Source organism: Somniosus microcephalus, chromosome 23 (assembly GCF_052327205.1).
Source record: "Somniosus microcephalus isolate GS21.2 chromosome 23, FLI_Smic_1.0, whole genome shotgun sequence".
Taxonomy (NCBI): Eukaryota; Metazoa; Chordata; class Chondrichthyes; order Squaliformes; family Somniosidae; genus Somniosus; species Somniosus microcephalus.
This window is the reverse complement of record NC_141009.1, coordinates 71030641-71051299: the sequence shown is the minus strand read 5'-3', so window position 1 is coordinate 71051299 and position 20659 is coordinate 71030641. Positions and strand designations below refer to the sequence as shown.

At 55.3% G+C, this 20659-nt stretch overlaps 1 protein-coding gene across 1 annotated transcript in view; it reads right to left on the bottom strand.

Moving 5' to 3' along the window:
• The window catches only part of phpt1 (phosphohistidine phosphatase 1), a 31126-nt gene extending 24338 nt beyond the window's left edge, over positions 1-6788 (bottom strand). The window contains exons 1-2 of the mRNA XM_085965966.1: positions 6572-6788; positions 308-432 (exon numbers count right to left, since the gene is read on the bottom strand). Of these exons, the coding sequence (XP_085822092.1) occupies positions 308-432; positions 6572-6719 (273 nt within the window). The 5' untranslated portion in view covers positions 6720-6788. The remainder of the gene's footprint in view (positions 1-307; positions 433-6571) is intronic.
• Positions 6789-20659: the final 13871 nt, after the last annotated feature.

The following is a 20659-nucleotide window of genomic DNA, read 5'->3' as shown; positions in this document are numbered from 1 at the left end:
CCACAATCCCTCCCCCTCCCAGCAGGGGGGGGCCGGGGGGGCGGCTCGAAGGCCACCAAGAGTGGGAAGCCTGGCTGGTCGTCCACTCTCTAACCCAAGGGTCAACCTAGATCAGGTCAGCTGACTAAGCACCAGCCGAGGATGAAACGTGGCAGTTTGATGATATCGTGACTAGGTTCCAGACTGGACACTGCCCGTCGTCACCGAGCAGAGGGGACATGGACACTGCAGCTCTTCCTGTGCACTTTTCCCGAGACTGTTTTGTAACAGAACATGCATTTCCCGAGGGTTTCCCGACTGCCCTTACCATGGAGTATCCATACACGTGGATTTTCTTCGCTCCGCTATCGTGTTTGATCCGACCGCCACCCTGGCACTCACAGTACAGACCCTGCTTCTCAATCTCAGCAGACACCTGGTCGTAGATATCAGCTGTGGTTACAGTAAAGCACAAGAACATCTCAGGACTGGGGACACCATATCAACCTAAATCACTGCAAGCATTCCCAGCACGGGTTAGATACAGAGTAAAGCTCCCTCTACACTGTCCCATCAAACACTCCCAGGGCAGGTACAGCACGGGTTAGATACAGAGTAAAGCTCCCTCTACACTGTCCCATCAAACACTCCCAGGGCAGGTACAGCACGGGTTAGATACAGAGTAAAGCTCCCTCTACACTGTCCCATCAAACACTCCCAGGGCAGGTACAGCACGGGTTAGATACAGAGTAAAGCTCCCTCTACACTGTCCCATCAAACACTCCCAGGGCAGGTACAGCACGGGTTAGATACAGAGTAAAGCTCCCTCTACACTGTCCCAAACACTTCCAGGGCAGGTACAGCACGGGTTAGATACAGAGTAAAGCTCCCTCTTTTTTTTAAAATTCGCTTTATGGGATCAGGGCGTCGCTGGCCACGTCAGCATTTACTACCCATCCCTAATTGCCCTCGAGAAGGTGGTGGTGAGCCGCCTTCTTGAACCGCTGCAGTCCGTGTGGTGAAGATACTCCCACAGTGCTGTTGGGGAGGGAGTTCCAGGATTTTGACCCAGCGACGATGAAGGATCGGCCATATACTTCTAAGTCAGGATGGTGTGTGACTTGGAGGGGAACTTGGAGGTGGTGGTGTTCCCATGCGCCTGCTGCCCTTGTCCTTCTAGGTGGAAGAGGTCGTGGGTTTGGGAGGTGCTGCCGAAGAAGCCTTGGCGAGTTGCTGCAGTGCATCTTGTAGATGGTACACACTGCAGCCACGGTGCGCCGGTGGTGGAGGGAGGGAATGTTTAAGGTGGTGGATGGGGTGCCAATCAAGCGGCTGCTTTGTCCTGGATGGTGTCGAGCTTCTTGAGTGTTGTTGGAGCTGCACTCATCCAGGCAAGTGGAGAGTATTCCATCACACTCCTGACTTGTGCCTTGTAGATGGTGGAAAGGCTGTGGGAAGTCAGGAGGTGAGACACTCACCACAGAATACCCAGCCTCTGACCTGCTCTTGTTGCCACAGTGTTTATGTGGCTGGTCCAGTTAAGTTTCTGGTCAATGGTGACCCCCAGGATGTTGATGGTGGGGGATTCAGCGATGGTAATGCCGTTGAATGTCAAGGGGAGGTGGTTAGACTCTCGCTTGTTGGAGATAGTCATTGCCTGGCACTTCTGTGGTGTGAATGTTACCTGACACTTATCAGCCCAAACCTCAACGTCGTCCAGGTCGTGTTGCATGCGGGCATGGACTGCTTCATTATCTGAGGAGTTGTGAATGGCACTGAACACTGTGCAGTCATCAGCGAACATCCCCATTTCTGACCTTATGTTGGAGGGAAGGTCATTGATGAAGCAGCTGAAGATGGTTGGGCCTAGGACACTGCCCTGAGGAACTCCTGCGGCGATGTCCTGGGGCTGTGATGATTGACCTTCAATCACCACCACCATCTTCCTTTGTGCTAGGTATGACTCCAGCCAGTGGAGAGTTTTCCCCCCGATTCCCATTGACTTCAGTTTTACTAGGGCTCCTTGATGCCACACTCGGTCAAATGCTGCCTTGATGTCAAGGGCAGTCACTCTCACCTCACCTCTGGAATTCAGTTCTTTTGTCAATGTTTGGACCAAGGCTGAAATGAGGTCGGGAGCCGAGTGGTCTTGGCGGAACCCAAACTGGGAATCAGTGAGCAGGTTATTGGTGAGTAAATGCCGCTTGATAGCACTGTCGATGACACCTTCCATCACCATGCTGATGATTGAGAGTAGACTGATGGAGCGGTAATTGGCCAGGTTGGATTTGTCCTGCTTTTTGTGGACAGGACATACCTGGGCAGTTTTCCACATTGTCGGATAGATGCCAGTGTTGTAGCTGTACTGGAACAGCTTGGCTAGAGGCGCGGCTAGTTCTGGAGCACAAGTCTTCAGCACCATAGCCGGGATGTTGTCGGGGCCCATGGCCTTTGCTGTATCCAGTGCGCTCAGCCGTTTCTTGCTATCACGTGGAGTGAATCGAATTGGCTGAAGACTGGCTTCTGTGATGGTGGGGACCTCAGGAGGAGGCCGATATTGATCATCCACTCGGCACTTCTGGCTGAAGATGGTTGCAAACGCTTCAGCCTTGTCTTTTGCACTCATGCTGGGCTCCACCATCATTGAGGATGGGGATATTCTTGGAGCCTCCTCCTCCCGTTAGTTGTTTAATGGTCCACCACCATTCAGACTGGATGGGGCAGGACTGCAGAGCTTTGATCTGATCTGTTGATTGTGGGATTGCTTAGCCCTGTCTATAACATGCTGCCTCCGCTGTTTACCATGCATGTAGTCCTGTGTTGCAGCTTCCCCAGGTTGGCACCACATTTTTAGGTACGCCTGGTGCTGCTCCTGGCATGTTCTTCTACACTCATTGTTGAACCAGGGTTGGTCCCCTGGCTTGATGGTAATGGTAGAGTGAGGGATATGCCAGGCTATGAGGTTACAGATTGTGGTGGAATACAATTCTGCTGCTGCTGATGGCCCACAGCGCCTCATGGATGCCCAGTTTTGAGCTGCTAGATCTGTTCTGAATCTATGCCATTTAGCACAGTGGTAGTGCCACACAGCACGATGGAGGGTGTCCTCCGTGTGAAGACGGGACTTCGTCTACACAAGGTCTGTGCGGTGGTCACTGCTACCAATGCTGTCATGGACAGATACACCTGCGACAGGTAGATTGGTGAGGAGGAGATCAAGTAGGTTTTCCCCTCATGTTGGTTCTCTCACCACCTGCCGCAGGCCCAGACTGGCAGCTATGTCCTTTGGGACTCGGCTAGCTCCGTCAGTAGTGGTGCTACCGAGCCACTCTTGGTGATGGTCATTGAAGTCCCCACCCAGAGTACATTCTGCATCCTTGCTACTCTCAGTGTTTCTTTCAAGTGGTGTTCAACATGGAGGAGTTACTGATTCACCAGCTGAGGGAGGGCAGTAGGTGATCATCAGCAGGAGGTTTCCTTGCCCATGCTTGACCTGAAGCCATGAGACTTCATGGAGTCCGGAGTCTACACTGTCCCATCAAACACTCCCAGGGCAGGTACAGCATGGGTTAGATACAGAGTAAAGCTCCCTCTACACTGTCCCATCAAACACTCCCAGGGCAGGTACAGCACGGGATAGATACAGAGTAAAGCTCCCTCTACACTGTCCCATCAAACACTCCCAGGGCAGGTACAGCACGGGTTGATACAGAGTAAAGCTCCCTCTACACTGTCCCATCAAACACTCCCAGGGCAGGTACAGCACGGGTTGATACAGAGTAAAGCTCCCTCTACACTCTCCCATCAAACACTCCCAGGGCAGACACAGCACGGGTTAGATACAGAGTAAAGCTCCCTCTACACTGTCCCATCAAACACTCCCAGGGCAGGTACAGCACAGGGTTAGATACAGAGTAAAGCTCCCTCTACACTGTCCCATCAAACACTCCCAGGGCAGGTACAGCACGGGTTAGATACAGAGTAAAGCTCCCTCTACACTGTCCCATCAAACACTCCCAGGGCAGGTACAGCATGGGTTAGATACAGAGTAAAGCTTCCTCTACACTGTCCCATCAAACACTCCCAGGGCAGGTACAGCACGGGTTAGATACAGAGTAAAGCTCCCTCTACACTGTCCCATCAAACACTCCCAGGGCAGGTATAGCACGGGGTTAGATACAGAGTAAAGCTCCCTCTACACTGTCCCATCAAACACTCCCAGGGCAGGTACAGCATGGGTTAGATACAGAGTAAAGCTCCCTCTACACTGTCCCATCAAACACTCCCAGGGCAGGTACAGCACGGGTTAGATACAGAGTAAAGCTCCCTCTACACTGTCCCATCAAACACTCCCAGGGCAGGTACAGCACGGGTTCGATACAGAGTAAAGCTTCCTCTACACTGTCCCATCAAACACTCCCAGGGCAGGTACAGCACGGGTTAGATACAGAGTAAAGCTCCCTCTACACTGTCCCATCAAACACTCCCAGGGCAGGTATAGCACGGGGTTAGATACAGAGTAAAGCTCCCTCTACACTGTCCCCATCAAACACTCCCAGGGCAGGTACAGCACGGGTTAGATACAGAGTAAAGCTTCCTTTACACTGTCCCATCAAACACTCCCGGGGCAGGTACAGCATGGATTAGATACAGAGTAAAGCTCCCTCTACACTGTCCCATCAAACACTCCCAGGGCAGGTACAGCATGGATTAGATACAGAGTAAAGCTCCCTCTACACTGTCCCATCAAACACTCCCGGGGCAGGTACAGCACGGGTTAGATACAGAGTAAAGCTCCCTCTACACTGTCCCATCAAACACTCCCAGGGCAGGTACAGCACGGGGTTAGATACAGAGTAAAACTCCCTCTACACTGTCCCATCAAACACTCCCGGGGCAGGTACAGCATGGATTAGATACAGAGTAAAGCTCCCTCTACACTGTCCCATCAAACACTCCCGGGGCAGGTACAGCATGGATTAGATACAGAGTAAAGCTCCCTCTACACTGTCCCATCAAACACTCCCCGGGCAGGTACAGCACGGGTTAGATACAGAGTAAAGCTCCCTCTACACTGTCCCATCAAACACTCCCAGGGCAGGTACAGCATGGATTAGATACAGAGTAAAGCTCCCTCTACACTGTCCCATCAATCACTCCCAGGGCAGGTACAGCACGGGTTAGATACAGAGTAAAGCTCCCTCTACACTGTCCCATCAAACACTCCCAGGGCAGGTACAGCATGGATTAGATACAGAGTAAAGCTCCCTCTACACTGTCCCATCAATCACTCCCAGGGCAGGTACAGCACGGGTTAGATACAGAGTAAAGCTCCCTCTACACTGTCCCATCAAACACTCCCAGGGCAGGTACAGCACGGGTTAGATACAGAGTAAAGCTCCCTCTGCACTGTCCCGTCAAACACTCCCAGGGCAGGTACAGCACGGGTTAGATACAGAGTAAAGCTCCCTCTACACTGTCCCATCAAACACTCCCAGGGCAGGTACAGCACGGGGTTAGATACAGAGTAAAGCTCCCTCTACACTGTCCCATCAAACACTCCCAGGGCAGGTACAGCACGGGTTAGATACAGAGTAAAGCTCCCTCTACACTGTCCCATCAAACACTCCCAGGGCAGGTACAGCACGGGTTAGATACAGAGTAAAGCTCCCTCTACACTGTCCCATCAAACACTCCCAGGGCAGGTACAGCACGGGTTAGATACAGAGTAAAGCTCCCTCTACACTGTCCCATCAAACACTCCCAGGGCAGGTACAGCACGAGTTAGATACAGAGTAAAGCTCCATCTACACTGTCCCATCAAACACTCCCAGGGCAGGTACAGCACGGGTTAGATACAGAGTAAAGCTCCCTCTACACTGTCCCATCAAACACTCCCAGGGCAGGTACAGCACGGGGTTAGATACAGAGTAAAGCTCCCTCTACACTGTCCCATCAAACACTCCCAGGGCAGGTACAGCACGGGTTAGATACAGAGTAAAGCTCCCTCTACACTGTCCCAGCAAACACTCCCAGGGCAGGTACAGCACGGGGTTAGATACAGAGTAAAGCTCCCTCTACACTGTCCCATCAAACACTCCCAGGGCAGGTACAGCACGGGTTAGATACAGAGTAAAGCTCCCTCTACACTGTCCCATCAAACACTCCCAGGGCAGGTACAGCACGAGTTAGATACAGAGTAAAGCTCCATCTACACTGTCCCATCAAACACTCCCAGGACAGGTACAGCACGGGTTAGATACAGAGTAAAGCTCCATCTACACTGTCCCATCAAACACTCCCAGGACAGGTACAGCACGGGTTAGATACAGAGTAAAGCTCCCTCTACACTGTCCCATCAAACACTCCCAGGGCAGGTACAGCACGGGTTAGATACAGAGTAAAGCTCCCTCTACACTGTCCCATCAAACACTCCCAGGGCAGATACAGCACGGGTTAGATACAGAGTAAAGCTCCCTCTACACTGTCCCATCAAACACTCCCAGGGCAGGTACAGCACGGGTTAGATACAGAGTAAAGCTCCCTCTACACTGGGCCCTGACACAGCAACAGTCCACGGGCCCGGTATTACCGTGATACTCGGCCGAGGCCCAGCCGCGGACGATGTCCTTTTCCTTGCCGCTGGCGGAGTCCTGGCCCACCCGGATCAGCACATACTTGAACACGCCGCCCGCATCAATCTGCACATCGGACACACGCTCTAGGCCCGCCGCTGCCATAGCTCCCCGAGCATGCGCACAGCCGCCTCTTTACCCGAGCATGCGCACAGCCGCCTCTTTACCCGAGCATGCGCACTGCCGCCCGCTCCCCGAGCATGCGCACTGCCGCCCGATCCCCGAGCATGCGCACAGCCGCCCGATCCCCGAGCATGCGCACTGCCGCCCGATCTCCGAGCATGCGCACAGCCGCCCGATCTCCGAGCATGCGCACAGCCGCCCGATCCCGGACATGCGTAGACCAGCCCGGCTCGGTGTGGGGTTTGTACACTTTTACACAGTTAGTTGGTGGAAATCTTCAACTTTCCTCCAAAAAGCTGTAGATTCTGGTGGGCAATTGAAACCTTGCAGATTGTGATTGATAGATTTTTGGTGTGTAAAAGTATCACGGGATAAGGAGCTCATGCGGGTAAATGGAGTTGAGATACAGATCAGCCATGATCTAATTGAATGTGGAAACAAACTGGAGGGGCTGAATAGCCTTCTCCTGTTCCTGTGTAACAGACGCGAGGGGCTGAATGGCCTCCTTCTGTTCCTGTGTAACAGGCCCGAGGGGCTGAATGGCCTCCTTCTGTTCCTGTATAACAGGCCCGATGGGCTGAATGGCCTCTTCCTGTTCCTGTATAACAGGCCCGAGGGGCTGAATGGCCTCCTCCTGTTCCTGTGTAACAGGCCCGAGGGGCTTAATGGCCTCCTCCTGTTCCTGTATAACAGGCCTGAGAGGCTGAACGGCCTCCTCCTGTTCCTGTGTAACAGACCCGAGGGGCTGAACGTCCGCTTCCTGTGTAACAGACCCGAGGGGCTGAATGGCCTCCTCCTGTTCCTGTGTAACAGGCCCGAGAGGCTGAATGGCCTCTTCCTGTTCCTGTATAACAGGCCCGAGGGGCTGAATGGTCTCCTCCTGTTCCTGTGTAACAGGCTCGAGTGGCTGAATGGCATCATCCTGTTCCTGAGTAACAGGCCCAAGGGTCTGAATGGCCTCCTCCTATTCCTCTATAACAGGCCTGAGGGGCTGAATGGCCTCCTCCTGTTCCTGTATAACAGGCCCGAGGGGCTGAATGGCCTCCTCCTGTTCCTGTGTAACAGACCCGAGGGGCTGAACGTCCTCTTGTGTAACAGGCCCGAGGGGCTGAATGGCCTCCTCCTGTTCCTGTATAACAGGCCCGAGGGGCTGAATGGCCTCCTCCTGTTCCTGTGTAACAGACCCGAGGGGCTGAACGTCCTCTTCTTGTGCAACAGGCCCGAGGAGCTGAATGTCCTCCTCCTGTTCCTGTATAACAGGCCTGAGAGGCTGAACGGTCTCCTCCTGTTCCTGTGTAACAGACCCGAGGGGCTGAACGTCCTCTTCCTGTGTAACAGACCCGAGGGGCTGAATGGCCTCCTCCTGTTCCTGTGTAACAGGCCCGAGGGGCTGAATGGCCTCCTCCTGTTCCTGTATAACAGGCCTGAGAGGCTGAATGGCCTCCTCCTGTTCCTGTGTAACAGGCCCGAGGGTCTGAATGGCCTCCTCCTATTCCTCTATAACAGGCCTGAGGGGCTGAATGGCCTCCTCCTGTTCCTGTGTAACAGGCTCGAGGGGCTGAATGGCCTCCTCCTGTTCCTGTGTAACAGGCCCAAAGGGCTGAATGGCCTCCTCCTGTTCCTGTGTAACAGGCCCAAAGGGCTGAATGGCCTCCTCCTGTTCCTGTGTAACAGGCTCGAGGGGCTGAATGGCCTCCTCCTGTTCCTGTGTAACAGGCCCAAAGGGCTGAATGGGCCTCCTCCTGTTCCTGTGTAACAGGCCCAAGGGGCTGAATGGCCTCCTTCTGTTCCTCTATAACAGGCCTGAGGGGCTGAATGGCCTCCTCCTGTTCCTGTATAACAGGCCCGAGGGGCTGAATGGCCTCCTCCTGTTCCTGTATAAAAGGCCTGAGAGGCTGAACGGCCTCCTCCTGTTCCTGTGTAATAGGCTCGAGGGGCTGAATGGCCTCCTCCTGTTCCTGTGTAACGGGCTCGAGGGGCTGACTGGCCTCCTCCTGTTCCTGTGTAACCGGCTGGAGGGGCTGGATGGCCACCTGTTCTATGTAACAGACTCGAGGGGCTAAATGGCCTCCTCCTGTTCCTGTGAAACAGCCTCGAGGGGCTGAATGGCCTCCTCCTGTTCCTGTGAAACAGCCTCGAGGGGCTGAATGGCCTCCTCCTGTTTCTGTGTAACAGGCTCGAGGAGCTGAATGGCCTTCTGTTCCTATGTAACAGGCTCGAGGGTCTATATGGCCTCTTCCTGTTCCTAGGTAACAGGCCCGAAGGGCTGAATAGCCTCCTGTTCCTGTGTAACAGACTCGAGAGACTGAATGGCCTCCTCCTGTTCCTGTGTAACAGACTCGAGGGGCTGAATGGCCTCCTCCTGTTCCTGTGTAACAGGCTCGAGGGGCTGAATGGCCTCCTCCTGTTCCTATGTAACAGACTCGAGGGGCTAAATGGCCTCCTCCTGTACCTGTGTAATGGGCTCAAGGGGCTGAATGGCCTCCTCCTGTTCCTATGTAACAGACTCGAGGGGCTAAATGGCCTCCTCCTGTACCTGTGTAATGGGCTCAAGGGGCTGAATGGCCTCCTCCTGTTCCTGTGTAACAGCCTCGAGGGGCTGAATGGCCTCCTCCTGTTTCTGTGTAACAGGCTCGAGGAGCTGAATGGCCTTCTCCTGTTCCTATGTAACAGGCTCGAGGGTCTATATGGCCTCCTCCTGTTCCTAGGTAACAGGCCCGAGGGGCTGAATAGCCTCCTGTTCCTGTGTAACAGACTCGAGAGACTGAATGGCCTCCTCCTGTTCCTGTGTAACAGACTCGAGGGGCTGAATGGCTTCCTCCTGTTCCTGTGTAACAGGCTCGAGGGGCTGAATGGCCTCCTCCTGTTCCTGTGTAACAGGCTCGAGGGGCTGAATGACCTCCTCCTGTTCCTATGTAACAGACTCGAGGAGCTGAATGGCCTCCTCCTGTTCCTGTGTAACAGGCACGAGTGGCTGAATGGCCTCTTCCTGTTCCTGTATAACAGGCCTGAGGGGCTAAATGGCCTCCTCCTGTTCCTGTGTAACAGACCGGAGGGGCTGAACGTGCTCTTCCTGTGTAACAGACACGAGGGGCTGAATGGCCTCCTCCTGTTCCTGTATAACAGGCTCGAGGGGCTGAATGGCCTCCTCCTGTTCCTGTGTAACAGGCCCGAGGTGCTTAATGGCCTACTCCTGTTCCTGTATAACAGGCCCGAGGGGCTGAATGGCCTCCTCTTGTTCCTGTGTAACAGGCCCAAAGGGCTGAATGGCCTCCTCCTGTTCCTGTGTTACAGGCCCAAAGGGCAGAATGGCCTCCTCCTGTTCCTGTGTAACAGGCTCGAGGGGTTGAATGGCCTCCTGTTCCTGTGTAACAGGCCCAAAGGGCTGAATGGGCCTCCTCCTGTTCCTGTGTAACAGGCTTGAGGGGCTGAATGGTCTCCTCCTGTTCCTGTGTAACAGACCCGAGGGGCTGAATGTCCCCTTCCTATTCCTCTATAACAGGCCTGAGGGGCTGAATGGCCTCCTGCTGTTCCTGTATAACAGGCTCGAGGGGCTGATTGGCCTCCTCCTGTTCCTGTATAACAGGTTCGAGGGGGCTGAATGACCTCCTCCTGTTCCTGTGTAACAGACTCGAGGGGCTGAATGGCCTCCTGTTCCTGTGTAACAGACTCGAGGGGCTGAATGGCCTCCTCCTGTTCCTGTATAACAGGCCCGAGGGGCTGAATAGCCTCCTCCTGTTCCTGTGTAACAAGCTCGAGGGGCTGAATGGCCTCCTCCTGTTCCTGTATAACAGGCCCGAGGGGCTGAATGGACTCCTCCTGTTCCTGTATAACAGGCCTGAGAGGCTGAACGGCCTCCTCCTGTTCCTGTGTAATAGGCTCGAGGGGCTGAATGGCCTCCTCCTGTTCCTGTGTAACGGGCTCGAGGGGCTGAATGGACTCCTCCTGTTCCTGTATAACAGGCCTGAGAGGCTGAACGGCCTCCTCCTGTTCCTGTGTAATAGGCTCGAGGGGCTGAATGGCCTCCTCCTGTTCCTGTGTAACAGGCTGGAGGGGCTGGATGGCCACCTGTTCTATGTAACAGACTCGAGGGGCTAAATGGCCTCCTCCTGTTCCTGTGAAACAGCCTCGAGGGGCTGAATGGCCTCCTCCTGTTTCTGTGTAACAGGCTCGAGGAGCTGAATGGCCTTCTCCTGTTCCTATGTAACAGGCTCGAGGGTCTATATGGCCTCCTCCTGTTCCTAGGTAACAGGCCCGAAGGGCTGAATAGCCTCCTGTTCCTGTGTAACAGACTCGAGAGACTGAATGGCCTCCTCCTGTTCCTGTGTAACAGACTCGAGGGGCTGAATGGCCTCCTCCTGTTCCTGTGTAACAGGCTCGAGGGGCTGAATGGCCTCCTCCTGTTCCTATGTAACAGACTCGAGGAACTGAATGGCCTCCTCCTGTTCCTGTGTAACAGACTCGAGGGGGCTGAATGGCCTCCTGTTCCTGTGTAACAGGCTCGAGGGGCTGAATGGCCTCCTCCTGTTCCTATGTAACAGACTCGAGGGGTTGAATGGCCTCCTCCTGTTCCTGCATAACAGGCCCGAGGGGCAGAATGGCCTCTTCCTGTTCCTGTATAACAGGCCTGAGAGGCTGAACGGCCTCCTCCTGTTCCTGTGTAACAGACCCGAGGGGCTGAATGGCCTCCTCTTGTTCCTGTGTAACAGGCCCAAAGGGCTGAATGGCCTCCTCCTGTTCCTGTATAACAGGCACAAGGGGCTGAATGGCCTCCTCCTGTTCCTGTGTAACAGGCCCAAAGGGCTGAATGGGCCTCCTCCTGTTCCTGTGTAACAGGCTTGAGGGGCTGAATGGCCTCCTCCTGTTCCTGTGTAACAGACCCGAGGGGCTGAACGTCCTCTTCCTGTGTAACAGACCCGAGGGGCTGATTGGCCTCCTCCTGTTCCTGTGTAACAGGCCCGAGGGGCTGAATGGCCTACTCCTGTTCCTGTGTAACAGGCCGGAGGGGCTGAATGGCCTCCTCCTGTTCCTGTATAACAGGCTCGAAGGGCTGAATGGCCTCCTGCTGTTCTTGTATAACAGGCCCGAGGGGCTGAATGGCCTCCTCCTATTCCTTTGTAACACGCCCAAAGGGCTGAATGGCCTCCTCCTGTTCCTGTGTAACAGGCTCGAGGGGCTGAATGGCCTCCTCCTGTTCCTGTGTAACAGGCCCAAAGGGCTGAATGGGCCTCCTCCTGTTTCTGTGTAACAGGCTCGAGTGGCTGAATGGCCTCCTCCTGTTTCTGTGTAACAGGCTCGAGTGGCTGAATGGCCTCCTCCTGCTTCAGTGTAACAGGTTCGAGGGGCTGAATGGCCTCCTCCTGTTCCTGCATAACAGGCCCGAGGGGCAGAATGGCCTCTTCCTGTTCCTGTATAACAGGCCTGAGGGGCTGAATGGCCTCTTCCTGTTCCTGTATAACATGCCCGAGGGGCTGAATGGCCTTCTCCTGTTCCTGTGTAACAGGCTCGAGGGGCTGAATGGCATCCTCCTGTTCCTGAGTAACAGGCCCGAGGGTCTGAATGGCCTCCTTCTGTTCCTGTGTAACAGGCCCGAGGGGCAGAATGGCCTCTTCCTGTTCCTGTATAACAGGCCCGATGGGCTGAATGGCCTCTTCCTGTTCCTGTATAACAGGCCCGAGGGGCTGAATGGCCTCCTCCTGTTCCTGTGTAACAGGCCCGAGGGGCTTAATGGCCTCCTCCTGTTCCTGTATAACAGGCCTGAGAGGCTGAACGGCCTCCTCCTGTTCCTGTGTAACAGACCCGAGGGGCTGAACGTCCGCTTCCTGTGTAACAGACCCGAGGGGCTGAATGGCCTCCTCCTGTTCCTGTGTAACAGGCCCGAGAGGCTGAATGGCCTCTTCCTGTTCCTGTATAACAGGCCTGAGGGGCTGAATGGTCTCCTCCTGTTCCTGTGTAACAGGCTCGAGTGGCTGAATGGCATCATCCTGTTCCTGAGTAACAGGCCCAAGGGTCTGAATGGCCTCCTCCTATTCCTCTATAACAGGCCTGAGGGGCTGAATGGCCTCCTCCTGTTCCTGTATAACAGGCCCGAGGGGCTGAATGGCCTCCTCCTGTTCCTGTGTAACAGACCCGAGGGGCTGAACGTCCTCTTGTGTAACAGGCCCGAGGGGCTGAATGGCCTCCTCCTGTTCCTGTATAACAGGCCCGAGGGGCTGAATGGCCTCCTCCTGTTCCTGTGTAACAGACCCGAGGGGCTGAACGTCCTCTTCTTGTGCAACAGGCCCGAGGAGCTGAATGTCCTCCTCCTGTTCCTGTATAACAGGCCTGAGAGGCTGAACGGTCTCCTCCTGTTCCTGTGTAACAGACCCGAGGGGCTGAACGTCCTCTTCCTGTGTAACAGACCCGAGGGGCTGAATGGCCTCCTCCTGTTCCTGTGTAACAGGCCCGAGGGGCTGAATGGCCTCCTCCTGTTCCTGTATAACAGGCCTGAGAGGCTGAATGGCCTCCTCCTGTTCCTGTGTAACAGGCCCGAGGGTCTGAATGGCCTCCTCCTATTCCTCTATAACAGGCCTGAGGGGCTGAATGGCCTCCTCCTGTTCCTGTGTAACAGGCTCGAGGGGCTGAATGGCCTCCTCCTGTTCCTGTGTAACAGGCCCAAAGGGCTGAATGGCCTCCTCCTGTTCCTGTGTAACAGGCCCAAAGGGCTGAATGGCCTCCTCCTGTTCCTGTGTAACAGGCTCGAGGGGCTGAATGGCCTCCTCCTGTTCCTGTGTAACAGGCCCAAAGGGCTGAATGGGCCTCCTCCTGTTCCTGTGTAACAGGCCCAAGGGGCTGAATGGCCTCCTTCTGTTCCTCTATAACAGGCCTGAGGGGCTGAATGGCCTCCTCCTGTTCCTGTATAACAGGCCCGAGGGGCTGAATGGCCTCCTCCTGTTCCTGTATAAAAGGCCTGAGAGGCTGAACGGCCTCCTCCTGTTCCTGTGTAATAGGCTCGAGGGGCTGAATGGCCTCCTCCTGTTCCTGTGTAACGGGCTCGAGGGGCTGACTGGCCTCCTCCTGTTCCTGTGTAACCGGCTGGAGGGGCTGGATGGCCACCTGTTCTATGTAACAGACTCGAGGGGCTAAATGGCCTCCTCCTGTTCCTGTGAAACAGCCTCGAGGGGCTGAATGGCCTCCTCCTGTTCCTGTGAAACAGCCTCGAGGGGCTGAATGGCCTCCTCCTGTTTCTGTGTAACAGGCTCGAGGAGCTGAATGGCCTTCTGTTCCTATGTAACAGGCTCGAGGGTCTATATGGCCTCTTCCTGTTCCTAGGTAACAGGCCCGAAGGGCTGAATAGCCTCCTGTTCCTGTGTAACAGACTCGAGAGACTGAATGGCCTCCTCCTGTTCCTGTGTAACAGACTCGAGGGGCTGAATGGCCTCCTCCTGTTCCTGTGTAACAGGCTCGAGGGGCTGAATGGCCTCCTCCTGTTCCTATGTAACAGACTCGAGGGGCTAAATGGCCTCCTCCTGTACCTGTGTAATGGGCTCAAGGGGCTGAATGGCCTCCTCCTGTTCCTATGTAACAGACTCGAGGGGCTAAATGGCCTCCTCCTGTACCTGTGTAATGGGCTCAAGGGGCTGAATGGCCTCCTCCTGTTCCTGTGTAACAGCCTCGAGGGGCTGAATGGCCTCCTCCTGTTTCTGTGTAACAGGCTCGAGGAGCTGAATGGCCTTCTCCTGTTCCTATGTAACAGGCTCGAGGGTCTATATGGCCTCCTCCTGTTCCTAGGTAACAGGCCCGAGGGGCTGAATAGCCTCCTGTTCCTGTGTAACAGACTCGAGAGACTGAATGGCCTCCTCCTGTTCCTGTGTAACAGACTCGAGGGGCTGAATGGCTTCCTCCTGTTCCTGTGTAACAGGCTCGAGGGGCTGAATGGCCTCCTCCTGTTCCTGTGTAACAGGCTCGAGGGGCTGAATGACCTCCTCCTGTTCCTATGTAACAGACTCGAGGAGCTGAATGGCTTCCTCCTGTTCCTGTGTAACAGGCACGAGTGGCTGAATGGCCTCTTCCTGTTCCTGTATAACAGGCTCGAGGGGCTGAATGGCCTCCTCCTCTTCCTGTGTAACAGGCCCGAGGTGCTTAATGGCCTACTCCTGTTCCTGTATAACAGGCCCGAGGGGCTGAATGGCCTCCTCTTGTTCCTGTGTAACAGGCCCAAAGGGCTGAATGGCCTCCTCCTGTTCCTGTGTTACAGGCCCAAAGGGCAGAATGGCCTCCTCCTGTTCCTGTGTAACAGGCTCGAGGGGTTGAATGGCCTCCTGTTCCTGTGTAACAGGCCCAAAGGGCTGAATGGGCCTCCTCCTGTTCCTGTGTAACAGGCTTGAGGGGCTGAATGGTCTCCTCCTGTTCCTGTGTAACAGACCCGAGGGGCTGAATGTCCCCTTCCTATTCCTCTATAACAGGCCTGAGGGGCTGAATGGCCTCCTGCTGTTCCTGTATAACAGGCTCGAGGGGCTGATTGGCCTCCTCCTGTTCCTGTATAACAGGTTCGAGGGGCTGAATGGCCTCCTCCTGTTCCTGTATAACAGGCCTGAGAGGCTGAATGGCCTCCTCCTGTTCCTGTGTAACAGGCTCAAGGGGCTGAATGGCCTCCTCCTGTTCCTGTGTAACAGGCTCGAGGGGGCTGAATGACCTCCTCCTGTTCCTGTGTAACAGACTCGAGGGGCTGAATGGCCTCCTGTTCCTGTGTAACAGACTCGAGGGGCTGAATGGCCTCCTCCTGTTCCTGTATAACAGGCCCGAGGGGCTGAATAGCCTCCTCCTGTTCCTGTGTAACAAGCTCGAGGGGCTGAATGGCCTCCTCCTGTTCCTGTATAACAGGCCCGAGGGGCTGAATGGACTCCTCCTGTTCCTGTATAACAGGCCTGAGAGGCTGAACGGCCTCCTCCTGTTCCTGTGTAATAGGCTCGAGGGGCTGAATGGCCTCCTCCTGTTCCTGTGTAACGGGCTCGAGGGGCTGAATGGACTCCTCCTGTTCCTGTATAACAGGCCTGAGAGGCTGAACGGCCTCCTCCTGTTCCTGTGTAATAGGCTCGAGGGGCTGAATGGCCTCCTCCTGTTCCTGTGTAACAGGCTGGAGGGGCTGGATGGCCACCTGTTCTATGTAACAGCCTCGAGGGGCTGAATGGCCTCCTCCTGTTTCTGTGTAACAGGCTCGAGGAGCTGAATGGCCTTCTCCTGTTCCTATGTAACAGGCTCGAGGGTCTATATGGCCTCCTCCTGTTCCTAGGTAACAGGCCCGAAGGGCTGAATAGCCTCCTGTTCCTGTGTAACAGACTCGAGAGACTGAATGGCCTCCTCCTGTTCCTGTGTAACAGACTCGAGGGGCTGAATGGCCTCCTCCTGTTCCTGTGTAACAGGCTCGAGGGGCTGAATGGCCTCCTCCTGTTCCTATGTAACAGACTCGAGGAACTGAATGGCCTCCTCCTGTTCCTGTGTAACAGACTCGAGGGGGCTGAATGGCCTCCTGTTCCTGTGTAACAGGCTCGAGGGGCTGAATGGCCTCCTCCTGTTCCTATGTAACAGACTCGAGGGGTTGAATGGCCTCCTCCTGTTCCTGCATAACAGGCCCGAGGGGCAGAATGGCCTCTTCCTGTTCCTGTATAACAGGCCTGAGAGGCTGAACGGCCTCCTCCTGTTCCTGTGTAACAGACCCGAGGGGCTGAATGGCCTCCTCCTGTTCCTGTGTAACAGGCCCGAGGGGCTTAATGGCCTACTCCTGTTCCTGTATAACAGGCACAAGGGGCTGAATGGCCTCCTCTTGTTCCTGTGTAACAGGCCCAAAGGGCTGAATGGCCTCCTCCTGTTCCTGTGTAACAGGCCTGAGGGGCTTAATGGCCTACTCCTGTTCCTGTATAACAGGCACAAGGGGCTGAATGGCCTCCTCCTGTTCCTGTGTAACAGGCCCAAAGGGCTGAATGGGCCTCCTCCTGTTCCTGTGTAACAGGCTTGAGGGGCTGAATGGCCTCCTCCTGTTCCTGTGTAACAGACCCGAGGGGCTGATTGGCCTCCTCCTGTTCCTGTGTAACAGGCCCGAGGGGCTGAATGGCCTACTCCTGTTCCTGTGTAACAGGCCGGAGGGGCTGAATGGCCTCCTCCTGTTCCTGTATAACAGGCTCGAAGGGCTGAATGGCCTCCTGCTGTTCTTGTATAACAGGCCCGAGGGGCTGAATGGCCTCCTCCTATTCCTTTGTAACACGCCCAAAGGGCTGAATGGCCTCCTCCTGTTCCTGTGTAACAGGCTCGAGGGGCTGAATGGCCTCCTCCTGTTCCTGTGTAACAGGCCCAAAGGGCTGAATGGGCCTCCTCCTGTTTCTGTGTAACAGGCTCGAGTGGCTGAATGGCCTCCTCCTGTTTCTGTGTAACAGGCTCGAGTGGCTGAATGGCCTCCTCCTGTTTCTGTATAACAGGCTCGTGGGGCTGAATGGCCTCCTCCTGCTTCAGTGTAACAGGTTCGAGGGGCTGAATGGCCTCCTCCTGTTCCTGCATAACAGGCCCGAGGGGCAGAATGGCCTCTTCCTGTTCCTGTATAACAGGCCTGAGGGGCTGAATGGCCTCTTCCTGTTCCTGTATAACATGCCCGAGGGGCTGAATGGCCTTCTCCTGTTCCTGTGTAACAGGCTCGAGGGGCTGAATGGCATCCTCCTGTTCCTGAGTAACAGGCCCGAGGGTCTGAATGGCCTCCTCCTGTTCCAGTGTAACAGGCCCGAGGGGCTGAATGGCCTCCTCCTGTTCCTGTGTAACAGACTCGAGGGGCTGAATGGCCTCCTCCTGTTCCTGTGTAACAGACTCGAGGGGCTGAATGGCCTCCTGTTCCTGTGTAACAGGCTCGAGGGGTTGAATTGCCTCCTCCTGTTCCTGTGTAACAGACTCGAGGGGCTGAATGGCCTCCTCCTGTTCCTGTGTAACAGGCTCGAGGGGCTGAATGGCCTCCTCCTGTTCCTGTGTAATAGACTCGAGGGGCTGAATGGCCTCCTCCTGTTCCTGTGTAACAGGCCCGAGGGGCTAAATGGCCTCCTCCTGTTCCTGTGTAACAGACTCTAGGGGCTGAATGGCCTCCTCCTGTTCCTGTGTAACAGGCTCGAGGGGCTGAATGGCCTCCTCCTGTTCCTGTGTAACAGGCTTGAGGGGCTGAATGGCCTCCTCCTGTTGCTGTGTAACAGGCTCGAGGGGCTGAATGGCCTCCTCCTGTTCCTGTGTAACAGGCTCGAGGGGCTGAATGGCCTCCTCCTGTTCCTGTGTAACAGGCTCGAGGGGCTGAATGGCCTCCTCCTGTTGCTGTGTAACAGGCTCGAGGGGCTGAATGGCCTCCTCCTGTGTAACAGACTCGAGGGGCTGAATGGCCTCCTCCTGTTCCTGTGTAACAGGCTCGAGGGGCTGAATGGCCTCCTCCTGTTGCTGTGTAACAGGCTCGAGGGGCTGAATGGCCTCCTCCTGTTCCTGTGTAACAGACTCGAGGGGCTGAATGGCCTCCTCCTGTTCCTGTGTAACAGACTCGAGGGGCTGAATGGCCTCCTCCTGTTCCTGTGTAACAGACTCGAGGGGCTGAATGGCTTCCTCCTGTTCCTGTGTGCCTACTGCCCCAACAACACCATGACCCTAGCACGGTTCTCTGGGTCGAGGATCATTACATATTCATAGTGGGCTCCCGGAGTCGGTGGGGATGGGGGTTAGGGCTTACTGCCGGCAAGTAGGAGCCTGCTAATGGCCCCAAAGGCTGGTCAAGTCATCTACGGAAGGCCTCGGTTGTCCAAACCTTGGACCTGTTGTCGCAATCAAAGGGAGAGAGGCCTGTAGTAGGTCATAGAGTCAGAGTCATAAGAGCACAGAAGTAGGCCATTCGGCCCATCGAATCCGTGCCGGCTCTCTGTAGAGCAAGCCAGTCAGTCCCATTCCCCCACTCTATCCCCGTAGCCCTGCAAGTTTATTTCCCTCAAGTGTCTATCCAGTCTCCCCTTGAAAACATTGAGTGTCTCCGCTTCCACCACTTTCGTCGGCAGCGAGATCCAGGTCCTCACCACTCACTGCGTAAAAAAGTTTTTCCTCACATCCCCCTTGTATCTCTGGCTCAAAACCTTAAATCTGTGTCCCCCAGTCCTTGTACCATCAACTAGTGGGAACAGCCTTTCCCCGTCTAGCCTATCCAAACCCGCCATAATCTTGTACACCTCGATCAAATCACCCCTCAACCTCCCTGATGCGCCATCAAGTACTCAAAAGACTGAGGTTAAGCGAGTAACAACCAGGCTTTTATTAACTAAAGAATGAAGGTCTAGTCTCGAGTGGTCGACCCGTCCAGAATACTAAGGGACTGGGAGGTAGTCACTTATATACCTGGAATAGTGGGAGGAGTCAGCCGAGGCATGTCCAGACCTGTACCTAGTGGAATACACATACAGACACAGACAGGTATAACAGTGGTTTACCACATTCACCCCTTGTTTAAAAATGAGTCCGGCGGGGTGAAGTGTATTTAAAAGTTCGTGTATTGGAGTCTCTCCGGAGGTCTTGTCTGCTGCTGTGATCGACGTGGCGACGGCAGGGGTGGTGCAGCTTCCGGCGTCGCGTCCCGTGTAGGCTGGGGCACTGGAGTGTAGTCCTCGTGGGTGACGGTCCAAGGCGAGCCGGCTGCTGGGGTTGGATATCGGGTCATGGGGGGGGGTGGTAATGGGTAGTGGGTTACAGCGGTCCCCGAGGGTGTCGTGGGGGGGGGGGGTGGTAATGGGTAGTGGGTTACAGCGGTCCCCGAGGGTGCGAGGTCTTGTATGGAGACTGTGTCCTCCCGCCCGTCCGGGTACGCAATGTAAGCGTACTGGGGGTTGGCGTGGAGGAGGTCAACCCTCTCGACCAGGGGGTCCGTTTTATTGGTCCTCACGTGTCTTCTCAGTAGTACCGGCCCTGGGGACGTCAGCCATGGCGGTAACGCTGTCCCCGATGTGGACTTCCTTGGGAAGACAAACATTTTCTCGTGAGGGGTGGCATTGGTGGCAGTGCAGAGCAGTGACCGAATCAAGTGGCGCGCATCGGGGAGCACCTCCTGCCAGCGGGAGGTCGGAAGGCCCCTAGACTTTAAGGCTAGTAGGGCGGCCTTCCAAACTGTTGCATTCTCTCTTTCCACCTGTCCGTTCCCCCGGGGGTTGTAACTGGTGGTCCTGCTTGTGGCTATACCCCTAGCGAGCAGGTACTGGCGGAGTTCGTCGCTCATAAACGATGAGCCCCGGTCGCTATGGATATAGCTGGGGAAACCGAACAGGGTGAAGAGGCTGTTCAGACATTTAATGACCGTGGCACTGGTCATGTCCGGGCAGGGGATAGCAAACGGGAGTACTCGTCAATGATGTTGAGGAAGTACACATTGCGGTCGGAGGAGGGGAGAGGCCCTTTAAAATCGACGCTCAGGCGTTCAAAAGGGCGAGTCGCTTTTATCAGGTGGGCTCTGTCTGGTCTATAAAAGTGCGGTTTGCACTCAGCGCAGACTTGGCAGTTCTTGGTCATGGTCCTGACCTCCTCAATGGAGTAAGGCAGGTTGCGGGCCTTGATGAAGTGGAAGAACCTGGTGACCCCCGGGTGGCAGAGGTCATTGTGGAGGGCCCTCAGCCTATCGATCTGCGCGCTGGCGCAGGTGCCACGCGATAGGGCATCTGGAGGTTCATTGAGCTTCCCAGGCCGGTACAAGATCTCGTAATTGTAGGTGGAAAGTTCAATTCTCCACCTCAAGATCTTGTCATTTTTGATTTTGCCCCTCTGCTTGTTGTTGAACATAAAAGCAACTGAACGCTGGTCAGTTAGCAGGGTAAATCATTTTCCGGCCAGGTAGTGCCTCCAATGACGCACAGCCTCCACAATAGCCTGGGCCTCCTTCTCGACCGCGGAGTGTCTGG